The 14,834-nt window shown below is 37.1% G+C and overlaps 1 protein-coding gene across 3 annotated transcripts in view; it reads left to right on the plus strand.

Moving 5' to 3' along the window:
* LOC111141610 (RB transcriptional corepressor like 1) overlaps positions 1-14,834 on the plus strand; it is a 65,891-nt gene that overhangs the window by 4,212 nt on the left and 46,845 nt on the right. For all 3 annotated transcript variants that reach the window (XM_022494301.1, XM_022494303.1, XM_022494302.1), the window contains exons 2-7: positions 561-694; positions 7,946-8,146; positions 8,543-8,607; positions 8,706-8,834; positions 8,947-9,107; positions 12,260-12,309. In XM_022494301.1, coding sequence (XP_022350009.1) covers positions 561-694; positions 7,946-8,146; positions 8,543-8,607; positions 8,706-8,834; positions 8,947-9,107; positions 12,260-12,309 — 740 coding nt within the window. The remainder of the gene's footprint in view (positions 1-560; positions 695-7,945; positions 8,147-8,542; positions 8,608-8,705; positions 8,835-8,946; positions 9,108-12,259; positions 12,310-14,834) is intronic.

Below are 14,834 nucleotides of genomic sequence, written 5' to 3' on the forward strand. Positions count from 1 at the left end.
AACTGAAGTGGTGGAAAGGAACTTGAGCATCATCAAGGCCATGACTGGTGTTTTCAAATCAAGTAAGCTAATGCTGAGGCTGAAAAATTTTAAGAGAACTCCTTCAAATAATATCAGATTTGGGGTGTAGATGAGAGATCTATTTTTATTTTTTTTATTTTTTTTAATTTATTTTTTAAATATTTTATTTATTTATTTGACAGACAGAGATCACAATTAGGGAGAGAGGCAGGCAGAGAGAGCGGGGGGAAGCAGGACCCTGGGATCATGACCTGAGCTGAAAGCAGAGGCTTAACCCACTGAGCCACCCAGGCGCCCCGAGAGATCTGTTTTTAGATTAATGCTGATATATCATCTTACACAGGACTGAAAATAAGGAGTTTTATACTCATTTCTGTAAAACTAAGCTTTGTGTGACCTTGGGCAAATATCTTCCCTGCTCTGGCCTGTTCTATACATAACGAAAATAAGACCAAATAGTTCTAAGATCCTTTCTGGTTTTAGAACTCAAGCAATTTAACATAATATATTCATTTTGCTGTTTGTCTTTTGCCTGCCAGGGAGAAGTTATACACTGGTTGGCATGTTCATTGTATGTTGCATGCCGCAAAAGCATTATTCCCACTGTTGGGAAAGGTATCATGGAAGGAAATTGTGTATCACTTACCAGAATACTGCGTTCAGCTAAACTAAGGTAAAGCACTTGATTTTTCAAACACTTTTATAAGTCCTAAATTTACTTTTAGAATTTAATTTCTGCAACTCTATTCCGTTTAAAGTTTGTTGTCCTATGGGTATCCTTTTCCAATTCTCATATTCTTCCATTGCCTTTCTTCCTCAAATTCTGACTTCAGCCAGAGGAATTTATACTATTTTTTTAATCTGTAATTTTTTCATTGTTTTTTTAAGATTTGGAAGCAATTTCAAGCTTTTAGAAAAGCTGCAAAATAAGGAAAGCACCTAACACCCATATACCCTTGACCCAAATTCACCTCTTATTGACACTTTACTCTATTTGCTTTGTCATTTGATCTTTCTCAAATATTTTTTCCTCAATCATCTCAAAGTAAGTAGCATGCATTATAGCCCTTTACCCCTAAATACTTCATTGTGTATTTGGATAACTACCACAGTTACCAACTTCAGCAGAGATAACATTGATATAATAATTTAATCTGTCATCTCTATTCTAGTTTTATTAGTTGATCCAATAATAATCTTTATAGCAATTTTTTAAAAGAATATTCCAATCAAGGATTAGGTACTACATTCACTTACTATATCTGTTTAGTTTCCTTTAATCAGGAATATTTGCACAGCAAGAATGTAGTCCACAAACACTCCAACCCCTTTTTAATAGATTGCTCCTCATTTTGGATTTGTCTTATGTTTTCTTATGATTAGAGACAGGTTATACACCCCAGATAGAAAACCACATAAGTAGTTTTGTGTCCTCGCCGTATCACATCTGGAGGCACAATATCCTTGTGCTTTGCTTGTGTTAATTTTGATTATCTGCTCAGTGTGTTGTCCTATAGTTTTTCTACTGTAGAGTTAATATTTTTTACTGTGCAACAAGTAAGCAAGCAGTAGGTCTTAGCTATAGCTTTTACTTGCTCTGGCATTAACCATATGGAACTATTTGCCTGGATACAAAACAAAAGAAATGGAAGGATCCAGATTTGGATAGGTAGTAATGTTCTCTGTTTCTGGGTTTTTCACCCATAACAAAACTATTCGAGGTTGTTGTCCATTAACTTTCCTGGGTTTCCAGCATGGAAGACAAACAAACTTTAAAAGACCTGTCGAGGAAGAGCAATTAAAGTTTCAGTTTATGCTAAATTTAAAAAAAAATTTTTTTCTCAGAATAATTTTAGTTTGCATAAGTGGAAAAATAATACATTCAAGACAATTTTTAAAACTCAGTAGATACCAAAAAAAAAAAAAAACAACCCAACTTCAGTAGACCCCAATTTTTGTCATTTATGATAAAAATAAAATGAAAGTATAATTAAGATTGATGGGAGTTCAGGTAATTTTTTTAATTGAGTAAAACCTCCCTCTTCATTGCAGTATAAAATAAACTGACTTTTTTCTATCAGTGCTTCTCATCATATAAAATTTTTAAAATCTTTATAATACTAGGTTGTTGGGCAAACAGAACAAAAAAAGAGTAACTTAAAATTTGGAGCACATGATAAAAATTTCAAATAATGAAATATTCTGGAAATAGCTGGTGATGATTACACAATGGGAATATACTTAATACCACTTAACTGTACACTTAAACATGGTTAAAATAGTAAATTTTATATTATACATACTTCTACCAAAATTTTTAAAAGGGTTCACAAACTTTCAAGTAATACAAAAAAATCTGTTTTTCAGTGTTTTAGTTTTTTTAAAACATAATGAGATCATATAAGTATTGTTGCTTTTCTTTTTTTTTTTCCTTTAAAGATTTTATTTATTTATTTGACAGAGAGAGACACAGCAAAAGAGGGAACACAAGCAGGGGGAGTAGAAGAGGGAGAAGCAGACAGGAACCTGACACGGGGCTCAATCCCAGAACCCTAAGATCATGCATGACCTGAGCCGAAGGCAGGTGCTTAACAACTGAGCCACCCAGGTGCCCCTGTTGTTGCTTTTCTTACTTTATATTCTGGTAATTCCATATCAACATAAGTAGCTCTTCCTCGCTTTAGGACTTAAGATATAAGGATATTTCATATATTTAGCCAACCCTTTACTGATGACCATTTAGAGTGTATTCAGTTCTTTGTGATTACAGACAGATTATTGTGAAATGTATTTCAGATAAATTCCTAAAAGTGTAGGGATGGGTCAAAAGACCCCCATTTTTTAAATGTAGAGTGATACAAATTTTTTTTTTAGGTGTCAGATTCTTAACTACTAAAAGAGCATAGAGTATCATCATGTTCATTCCGACAAAAAAGAATTACAAGTGATGTTATTATTTTCATTGATTTATAATAATTTGGGCTGTTTATGAAATTTCAATTTTAAGTATAATTTTAAATGATTATTTAAGATCTTTATAGATGGGGAAAAATACCAAATATTGCTAATAAATCATACTGCAAAATATATATAAGTGCAGATTATAGATGTACATGTAATACTAGCAGGGTTTTTTTCAGTATTTACCTGTGAGCTAGGCATTTAATATGTGCTAAGGGTTTGTATGTCTTTATCCATTTAATCCTCACAGTTAATCCCATGAAATAAATCTCATTTTATAGATAAGGAAACCTAGTCACCTAGAGCTTAAATTACTTCCCAAAGGTTTTATACCTAGTAGGTAGCAGAGTATCCCAAATCCATACTGTATTACATATGTATCTACCCATAATATTAGTATGTCTGTTTTGAACTGTATTTATATTCAGCTTCAGTTTGTGAAAAAAAACAACTTCCAACTTAAAAATAAGTTTCAACTGGGACATCTGGGTGGCTCAGTCGGTTAAGTGCCTCTCTTTGTCTCAGGTTGAGTATTGCATCCAGGTCTTTTCTCAGCAGGGAGCCTGTTTCTCCCTCCGCTTGCTCAGCCTGCCACTCTCCCTTTTTGTTCAGGCTCTCTGACAAATAAAGTCTTAAAAAAAAGTTTCAGGGACGCCTGGGTGGCTCAGTTGGTTAAGCAGCTGCCTTCGGCTCAGGTCATGATTCCAGCGTCCTGGGATCGAGTCCCACATCGGGCTCCTTGCTCGTCAGGGAGCCTGCTTCTCCCTCTGCCTCTGCCTGCCATTCTGTCTGCCTGTGCTCGCTCTCTCTCCCTCTCTCTCTCTGACAAATAAATAAATAAAATCTTTAAAAAAAAAAAAGTTTCAAATAAAAGTTTATTTTGCTATTAAGTGTAATATTAAAAAGTAGTATTTGGGGGTGCCTGGGTGGCTCAGTTGGTTAAGCGACAGCGTTCTATTCAGGTCATGATCCTGGAGTCCCTGGATCCAGCCCAGTGTTGGGCTCCCCACTCGGCAGGGAGTCTGCTTCTCCCTCTGACCCTTCCCCCTCTCCTGCTCTCTCTCTCTCTCTCAAATAAATAAATCTTGAAAAAAAAAGTAGTGTCTGTTGTGCAATTTGAATTTTTAATTTAGTAAAGAAGTTGTCTGCATCTCGTTTTAAGTATTCAGAAGTAATTTTTCCACATTTTCCCCAAGTTTTTCAGTTACTTCGGGTTTAAATCAAGATGACATCCATTCATTCATTATTTTCATATTGTAATAGAACCTGAATGATTATTTCATGAAAAATTATTTCTCATACATTTTAACTGGAACACTGGTGATACTAAATTTTTACAAAGTAATTTTCTTTTTTATGTTTTGAGTACCATTGAAATTCAGTAGTATGCTGCTATTGGGACATACACCCCATATTTACCATCTGTACTCTACATTTATTAAAGGGTGTACATGTGGTAAAATATACATAACATTGGGGCACCTGGGTGGCTAGTTAGTTGGGCATCTCCCTCTTGATTTTGGCTCAGGTCATGGTCTCTGGGTTGTAGGATTTGGCCCCGTCAGGCTCCCAGCTCAGTGGTAAGTTTGCTTCTCTCCTCCTGCCCCTCCCCCTACCTGCTTGCTCTCTCTATATAAAAATGAATCTTTAAACAATATATATACATAAAATTTACCATCTAACCAACTTTTAAGTGTACAGTTCAGTGGCATTAAATACATTTACATTGTTGTGCAGTCATCACCACCATCCATTTGCAGAAATTTTTCAGCTTCCCAAAGTGAAACCTCTTAACAATTAAACAAAAGCTTCCTTCTCCCTCCTAGCCCTTGGCATTTATCAGTACTTCATTCCTTTTTATGGCTGAATAATATTCCATTGCATATATACCACATTTTGTTTATCTGTTTATTAGTTGATGGATACTTGAGTTGTTTCCACCTTTTGGCCATTATGAATAATGCTGCTATGAACATTTGTGCATAAGTTTTTGCACAAAAACATAAGACATATGTTTTTATTTCTTTTGAGTATATATGTTTGAATGGAATTATTGGGTCCTATGAGAACACTATGTATAATCTTTTGATGTACTGTCAGATTGTTTTCCAAAGTGACTACACAAGTTTACATTCCCACCAGCAGAGTTTGAGGGTTCCATTTTACCCATATCCTTGCCAATACTTGTTATAATCTGTCTTTTCTTTAAGGCCATTCTAGTGGGCATGAAATGGTATCTTAGACTTCCCGAATGGCCAGTGATGTGGAGTTTCTTTTCATATGCTTATTGCAGTATGATTTTTTTTTTTTAAAGATTTAATTTGGGACACCTGGGTGGCTCAGTTGGTTAAGCAGCTGCCTTCGGCTCAGGTCATGATCCCAGCGTCCTGGGATTGAGTCCCACATTGGGCTTCTTGCTTGGCGGGGAGCCTGCTTCTCCCTCTGCCTCTGCCTGCCATTCTGTCTGCCTGTGCTTGCTCTCTCTCCCTCTCCCTCTGACAAATAAAAAAAAAAAAAAAAATCTTGAAGATTTAATTTATTTGAGATAGCGAGAGAGCACGAGTGGTGAGGGGAGGGCAGAGGAGAGGGAGGAGCATGTTGTCCACTAGGCACGGATCCCAACTTGGGGCTTGATCCCAGGACCCTGGGATCATGACCTGAGCCGAAGGCAGACACTTAACTGATGAGCCACCCAGGTGCCCTAGAGTAATGTATTCTTCTTTACAACAGAATTCCAACGAACAGAATTGTTTTGAAAGCCGTGAAGTTTACTTTGCTTCTTATTTTACTTTAAAAAATCATACTCCTAGGTTAAGTAATAGTAATGCTGTAAGTTTGTTTCCAAACATTCTGATGTGCTTTGTTCCAGGTTAGAACAGCCATACTAGGAATAGCAATAAATACAATGGATTTATATAAGTATATATTAGTCAAGCATCTTGTTTATAAAAAAAACAGATACCAACTACTGACTAGCTAACTAGTCTTTAGACAGAGTCTTTAGGATGACTTGAGAAAACAGAGTTGGAAAATGTCCAGGAATAAAATGAGACTGGGTAGAGCCAAAAAGTGTATCACAAGAATTCATCTAACAAGGACACGACTTACATGGCTGGCAGTGCCATTTCTGGACATTGCCACTGTGTTTGTCCCTAATAGCTGAATATTGCTGATGATCCTGCTATAAGAATTTGTCACTTGCTCAGTTCTGTGCATTTCAGCTCCAGTTTCAAAATCACAAACATATATCAAAGACCTCAGGTTTTATGCCTTCACCCTAACTTCAGTGAAGCTGATCTATCTAGTAGACAGCGAGACTCAAAATTGGGGAATTCCTTGAACAAAAGAAAGAATTTCACATGCTGAGCATCCCTGCCTCCAAAACAATAAATATTTAGTAATCCAGCAAAAAAAAAAAAAAATTGTTGCTATTATTGCTAAGAATCTTTTAAAGAGACTCAGATTCTCAGATTTCAGTCTGCATATCTGGAGTTTGAATACCTATGGATAATTAGCTGATGATGTCTTTCATCACCTTTTTTTCTTTTTTTTAAAGATTTTATTTACTCATTTGACAGATGGAGATCACAAGTAGGCAGAGAAGCAGGCAGAGAGAGAGGAGAAAGCAGGCTCCCCACTGAGCGGAGAGCCTGACGAGGGGCTCTGTCTCAGGACCCTGAGACCACGACCCAAGCCAAAGGCAGAGGCTTTAACCCACTGAGCCACCCAGGCGCCCCCGTTCCATCACCTTTTTTAAAAAGGTATCATTCTGGGCCGCCTGGATGGCTCAGTTGGTTAAGCAGCTGCCTTTGGCTCAGGTCATGATTCCAGGGTCCTAGGATCAAGCCCCGTATCAGGCTCCCTGCCTAACAGAGAGCCTGTTTCTCTCTCTCCTTCTGCCTGCTGCTCTGCTTACTTGTGCTCTCTCTCTGTCAAATAAATAAATAAAGTCTTTAAAAAAAGAAATAAAGGTATCATTCTGGTGCTGGTTCAGTCTTTACTGAACCTGGCTAGTTCAGTCAGTAAAGCAGACATTACTTAAAAATGAAATCTTTTTTTTTTTTTTTTAAGATTTTATTTATTTATTTGACAGAGAGAGATATAGCGAGAGAGGGAACACAAGGAGGGAACGTGGAAGAGGGAGAAGCAGGCTTCCCACTAAGCAGGGAGCCCGATTCAGGGCTCGATCCCAGGACCCTGAGATCATGACCCGAGCCGAAGGCAGACGCTTAAGGACTGAGCCACCCAGGTGCCCTTAAAAATGAAATCTTAAAAAAAAAAAAAAAAAAAAAAATTCTGTTTATGGCACTAGACACTTAAATGAATGCTACAAATTTCAATCTAAAACCATACTAACATGAGGACATAAAAAATGTACCCATGATTGAATAAGCCAGAAAGGTGGACTAATAATCTATTAAAGTAATTTTCTGGGTATGTACTACCTTTTCATTTATATTTGATGGTGGAACCACATATTGGAACACAAACACTTGAATTTTATTCCTAAACTATAACTGTCTGGTGCTTTGTGATCAGCTTCCACAATCCACTACTTGGGAGATTCTGTTTGTCTTCAAACTAATTTCATGAACTCAATCTGTTCACATTACTTTAAAATATATACAAATTATTGTCTGGGTGCTGTAGGGAATGAAAGAAGTAGATAGGTACCATTACTTAATGGATAGAAGACATTTATGTAATGACCACTAATTCAATATCTATATTCCCATAGTGATTCTGGAAGCCAGAGGAATTTCATAGCGCTTGGGAATAAGGTTTTTCAGTTGCCTTTTTTTTTTTTTTAAATAAATTTACGCTTTTAAGTAAAGATTTTTTTTCTTTAATCAAGATTCTTAAGATTTGTAGGCATAAATAAAATGTTAACTTGTCCTTTATATGAACTCACTTTAAAGTTGAGCTTTTTAAAAAAATAAACAAAGTTGCTTTTTTTGTTTAGTTTAATACAGTTTTTTAGTAAAATGAAGAAGTGGATGGACATGTCAAACCTGCCGCAAGAATTTCGTGAACGTATAGAAAGGCTAGAAAGAAATTTTGAGGTGTCTACTGTCATTTTCAAAAAATTTGAGCCAATTTTTTTAGATATATTTCAAAATCCATATGAAGAGCCACCAAAGTTACCTCGAAGCAGGAAGCAGAGGTAAGACTCTTAATTGTTATGTAATTGACATTAAAAAAATACAAATTATGCTATAAACTTTGGAAATTTGCATTTTTGAAAGTCTGCTTTTTAACAGAAGTATCCATTTGTAAAAAAAAATTTTTTTGACAAAAAATTTTTTTAATCCATTTATAATTAGCATATCTGGAAATTCAGGGTAATATTTTCACTTATTTTTTATGGTCTGATTATTTTGTGCAGATTAGAAATATTTATTTAAGTCCACTTAATGAACCATAGGTTGTCCTTTGTGAATAGAATTTTACATGTAATTTGACTTTACTATTTGTTATTTATATTTGCTGCTTCAATTTAAATGACCATGTGGAGTGATATTTAGCAAGTTAGTTAAAAAGTACATTTTTTCCTTTCTAGGAGGATTCCTTGCAGTGTTAAGGATCTCTTTAATTTCTGTTGGACACTCTTTGTTTATACTAAGGGTAAGGTGATACTTTCAATGGTTTTACATTTCTGCTATGGGAACTTGGTGTTATTTGACATAAGAGGTTTCTGGTCTTTGTGTTTTTTTCTTATAAAGGTAATTTTCGCATGATTGGAGATGACTTAGTAAATTCTTACCATTTACTTCTGTGTTGCTTGGATCTGATTTTTGCCAATGCCATTATATGCCCAAATAGACATGACTTGCTGAATCCATCATTTAAAGGTAAGACTTTATTTACTTTTGAAAACTAGTCATCAGTATTTAGAAAAAGTTTTAAATGTTGACCATATTCTTCTAACCATTTCCTTTTGCTTTTCATATCCTGTCAAACTAGGTTTACCATCTGATTTCCATACTGCTGACTTTCGGGCTTCTAAAGAGCCCCCCTGCATCATTGCTGTACTGTGTGAACTGCATGACGGACTTCTAGTAGAAGCAAAAGGAATAAAGGAGCACTACTTTAAGCCATATATTTCAAAACTCTTTGACAGAAAGGTACTGCACTTATAAGTAAATGGCTAAGATTTTTAAAGGTCAGCAGCAAAAACCTCTAAGGAAAAAATAATGTTTTAAGCAAGTTCTCAGCATTAGGACTCAGGGTCAAGATTTCCAGGTTTCAGTCTCTGCCATGATTTAAAATGCTGTAATGCAGAATCACCCTATGATCTTTTGTGATGTGCAAAACTGAGCTGTTAAAGACTGTGACCGGGGCGCCTGGGTGGCTCAGTGGGTTAAAGCCTCTGCCTTCGGCCCAGGTCATGTTCCCAGGGTCCTGGGATCGAGCCCCGCATCGGGCTGTCTGCTCAGCAGGGAGCCTGTTTCCTCCTCTCTCTCTCTGCCTGACTCTCCGTCTACTTGTGATATCTCTCTCTGTCAAATGAATAAATAAAATCTTTTTTAAAAAAAATTAAAAAAAAAAAAAAGACTGTGACCAACTATATATACTGTCAAGTAAATGCACTGGCAGAGATGGCTGTAAGAGGTTTTAATAAAAGAATTATAAAGAACCGAACATTGGAGTAAGCCTAATAAAGAATTATGGAAAGCAGAAGGTCAGGGTAAATTAATTTACCGCCACAATTTGAATAACTGCTGACTATTTACTAAAGATGGGGTGATACATAACAACTATAGCTTCAATTCTATATAAACAGAACAGAAAATCTGTTATAGTTTTATAGCCATTTACAGGCTACCTGCATGCATTTTGGATTTTTTTTCTCAGCAATTTACTTCGCTAATTCTGTGTTTATGAAATGGCTTACTCCTCTTGTTCTCAATTTCTTACTTTCCCAACATTGAGCCATTTAATCCAGCTAGTACTTGAGTTTTCTCTTTGGTAAAAAAAAAGGGGGGGGGGAGGTGAATTAGGTCATCACTGTGGTTCCTTCCACTCTTTGTAGATAATACGAGATTTTTCTTCAATCATAAAGTCTTCTCTAACTGGGTGGTTCTTCTGTTACACACACTTTTGTATCTAGCTTTATCTTTCTTCCTGTGTGTATGTATGTGCATATGTGTATCATGGCTCCTTACTTGCAAGTTAAACATGTCCAGCAAAGTAAACTTTGAAGGGAACTCAAGAATTGTCTTCTGTGCTCTGCAGAAGCACCACATTAGTGGCCCTGGGGTATAATGAGCATAAATTTTGGTTTGCCTGGATTATCTAGGTTTTGGTTGTTGTCTTAATATAATTATTATAGCACCTCCTTTCACTCCAAAAGAGTCCTAGTTTGGATAGTTGTCCTCCTACTCATGGGCTGCAGATGTTTTGTTTTGCCTATGTAGAGTGTTCTTTATTTTTATTTCATTCAATTCTAATTTATATATAAAGACTTTTAATATGAAAATCTCTTTCAAGGGGCACCTGGTTGGCTCAGTTAAGTGTCTGACTTGATCTCAGCTCAGGTCTTGATATCAGGGTCATGAGTTTAAGCCCCATGTTGGGAAAGAAAAAAAAGGAAAGAAAATCTCTTTCAAAAATCAGGGCTTGGGGCGCCTGGGTGGCTCAGTGGGTTAAGCCTCTGCCTTCAGCTCAGGTCATGGTCTCAGGGTCCTGGGATCGAGCCCCACATCGGGCTCTCTGCTCAGCAGGGAGCCTGCTTCCCTTCCTCTCTTCCTGCTGCTCTGCCTACTTGTGATCTTTCTCTCTCTCTCCCTCTGTTAAATAAATAAATAAAATATTTAAAAAAAAATCAGGGACTATGGCAATACAAGGTTAGAATTTCTACATGAATTTCTACATGGATAACTATTGTTAAGCTAAGTGATGCCCACCTCTTTTTAAGATGGGAAGTATGCTTTCTGTCCTCTTAAATTTATGTATGTTGAACCCTGACTGCTGAAGGCATTTGAGTTTACAACCCTTATATGTAATAATCTAGGAATAGTGTGGGAGCATAGATAATATTATAAACAGGGGCACTTGGGTAGCTCAATTGGTGGAGCATCCAAGTCTTGATCTCAGGGTTGTGAGTTCAAGCCTCATGTTGGAGCCTAAAAAAAGAAAGAAAGAAAAGAAAATATTATATAAACAGTATAGTTTTCTTCTCTCACTAGCAATAGTACCTTATTCCCTTTGAATGTTTCCTTGCCTAACACATATTATCATTTAGTAAATGTTAGTTTCCCTTCTCCTTAGACCAATGTTTAAAATTTGACAGCTTTTGTCAGAATCACTTGGGGGAATTTATATAAAATGCTGCCTCAGCTGAGGACTTGTGGTCCATCAGTCTGCATTTTTTAAAAAATTCCCGGGGCTCCTGGGTGGCTCAGTGGGTTAAAGCCTCTGCCTTCGGCTCAGGTCATGATTCCAGGGTCCTGGGATCGAGCCCTGCATCGGGCTCTCTGCTCAGTGGGAAACCTGCTTCCTCCTCTCTCTCAGCCTGCCTCTCTGCTTACTTGTGATCTCTGTCTGTCAAATAAATAAATAAAATCTTTATTTTTTTTTTTTAAAGATTTTATTTATTTATTTGACAGAGAGAAATCACAAGTAGGCAGAGAGGCAGGCAGAGAGAGAGGAGGAAGCAGGCTCCCTGTTGAGCAGAAAGCCCCATGTGGGGCTTGAACCCAGGACCTGGGATCATGACCTGAGCCGAAGGCAGCGGCCCAACCCACTGAGCCACCCAGGCGCCCCAATAAAATCTTTAAAAAAAAAAAAAAATCCCCTAAGTGACTGCCTGAGTGGCTCAGTTGGTTGAGCATCCAACTTGGTTTTGGCTCAGGTCATGATCTCAGGCTCATGAGATCCAAACCCTGAGTTGGGCTCCATGCTGAGCCTGCTTGAGATTCTCTGTCTCCCTTTGCCCCTCCCCCCTGTTCATGTGCTTTCTCTTTCTCTTTTTTCTCTCAAATAAATACATCTTTAGGGAAAAAAAAACATATCTCTAAGTGATTCTTACATCACTAGAATTTAGAAACCATTGCCACAGGCTAACTTAAAAGTATTTTTAAAAGTTGACTTTACATTTTTAAAATATTTTATTTGTGTGCTAAATAGGTTTTACTGGTTTAAAGGAAATACTGAGTAATTCTGTTTTGTGTGTATATTTTTTATAACAACTGCCAATGTGATAGATAAATGTCATGTTTTTGTATCTATGTTATTATGCTTAATTACATGTCAAAAAATGACTTTTTCTTCCCAGATTTTAAAAGGAGAATGCCTCCTGGACCTTTCAAGTTTTACCGATAATAGGTAAGTATCTAGCATTAATGGTATCTGCCATACTATAGGCTGTCGATGATGATTTATTGCAGTTTTTAAAGTAGAACATTATATTAAGGTAACTACTCCAAACTTAGGTTCCTTCTGCATTAGTGGCATTGACTGAGGTTGTTACTAATCCTTGTTGTCTCTAAATAGACATTTTTTTTTTTAAGATTTTATTTATTTATTTGACAGATGGAGATCACAAGTAGGCAGAGAGGCAGGCAGAGAGAGATGGAGAAGCAGGCTCCCTGCGAAGCAGAGAGCCCGATGCAGGGCTCGATCCCAGGACCCTGGGACCATGACCCGAGCCGAAGGCAGAGGCTTTAGCCCACTGAGCCACCCAGGTGCCCCTAAGTAGACATATTTTAAGAAATCTTTGGCACTTAAAAAAAGAAAAGAAATCTTTGGCACTTAAAAGCGCTCCTTCCAGAGAAACTCATAAAGAGACCCAGTGATTTCTGTATTTGAGTGTATGTTCCTTTACTAATCAAATATTGGCAAATTCAAAATATACCTATATTACAAAGCCATTATTGTTCCCTTAGTGGTCACATCTTAATTAGGTTCGCCTAGTTTTCAGATTAAGTTTATATTCTCTTTTTGCTCATCTTTCAAAGTAATTTATTATTGTTGTATATGTGAACATGAAGCATGTCCATAATCAGATAGAAATGTCTGCTATTGTTAGGTGGGTAGAGTTAAAAACTAGAAAGTTATTAGCTTTTCCAGGACTTGGAGTCTAAATTTATCTTCAAGTCAAAATATATCCATTGTGGAGGTACCTGGCTGACTCAGTTAGTAGAGTGTGGGACTCTCAATCTTGGGGTTATGGGTTTGAACCCCATGTTGGATGTAGAGGTTACTTAAATATATATATTTTTTAAAGATTTTATTTATTTATTTGACAGAGAGAGAGGGAACACAAGCAGGGGGAGTTGGAGAGGGAGAAGCAGGCTTCCTGCTGACTGGGGAGCCCAACGCAGGACTTGATCCTAGGACCCTGGGATCATGACCTAAGCCAAAAGCAGACTGAGCCACCCAGGCGCCCCTTAAATAAATATTTTTAAAAATCCACTGTGTAACTTAGTTTTATTCTAGCAGCTTAACATAATTCTCGGGGTATCTGACTTACTCAGAAGAGCATGCAACTCTTGATCTTGGGCTTGTGAGTTCGAGTTGGGTGTAGAGATTACTTAAAAATAAAATCTTTAGATCCATAACTATATGGTCAAGTAATCTCTGACAAAACAGGAAAGAATATCCAATGGAATAAAGGCAGTCTCTTCAATAAATGGTGCTGGGAAAATTGGACAGCAACATGCAGAAGAATCAAACTGGAGAGCTTCCTTGCATCATACACAAAAACAAATTCAAAATGGATAAAAGACCTAAATGTGAGGTAGAAAACCCATCAAAATCCTAGAGGAGAACATTGGCAGCAACCTCTTTCACGTCAGCTGTAGCAACTTCTTACCAAACACATCACCAGAGGCAAGGAAACAAAAGCAAAAATGAACTGTTGGGACTTCATCAAGATAAAAAGCTTCTGCACGACAAAGGAAACAATCAACAAAACTGTAAGGCAGCTTACGCGATGGGAGAAGATATTTGCAAATTATATATCTGACAAGGGTTAGTATCCAAAATCTATAAAGAACTTATCAAACTCAACAGCCAAAAAGCAAGTAATCCAGTTAAGAAATGAGCAGAAGATATGAATAGACACTTTTCCAAAGAAGACGTCCAGATAGCTAACAGACACATGAAGAGATGCTCAACATCACTCATCAATAGGGAAATATAAATCAAAACCATCACGAGATACTACCTCACACCTCTCAGAATGGCTAAAATTAATAACACAGGAAACAAGTATTGAGGATGCAGAGAAAGGGGAACTCTCTTGCGCTTCTGGTGGGAATTCAAACTAACGAAGCCACTCTAGAATAAACAGTATGGAGTTTCCTCAAAAAGTTAAAAATAGAACTACCCTGCAATCCTGCAGTAACACTACTAGATAATTACCCAAAGCATACAAAAATGCAGATTTGAAGGGGTACATGCACCCTGATGTTCATAGCAGCATGAACAATAATAGCCAAACTATGTAGAGAGCCCAAATGTCCATTGACTGATGAATGGATAAAGAAGACATGGTATATATAGACGATGGAATATTACTCAGCCATCAAAAAGAATGAAATCTTGCCTTTTGCAATGACATGGATGGAGCTAATGTGTATTATCCTAAGTGAAACAAGTCAGGCAGAGAAGGACAAATACCCTGTGATTTCACTCATATGTATAATTTAAGAAAACAGATGAACATAGGGGGTGGGGGGAAGAGGGAAACCATAAGAGACGCTTAGAGAACAAACTGAGAGGCTGTGCAGGGAGATGGGTGGGAGATGGCCTAGATGGGTGATGGGTATTAAGAAGGGCACTGGATATGATGAGCCCTGGGTGTTGTATGTAAATTGATGAATCACTGAATTCTCCTGAAACCAACA

The sequence above is a fragment of the Enhydra lutris genome, unplaced genomic scaffold (assembly GCF_002288905.1).
Source record: "Enhydra lutris kenyoni isolate GAN:26980312 unplaced genomic scaffold, ASM228890v2 scaffoldscaffold6, whole genome shotgun sequence".
NCBI lineage: Eukaryota > Metazoa > Chordata > Mammalia > Carnivora > Mustelidae > Enhydra > Enhydra lutris.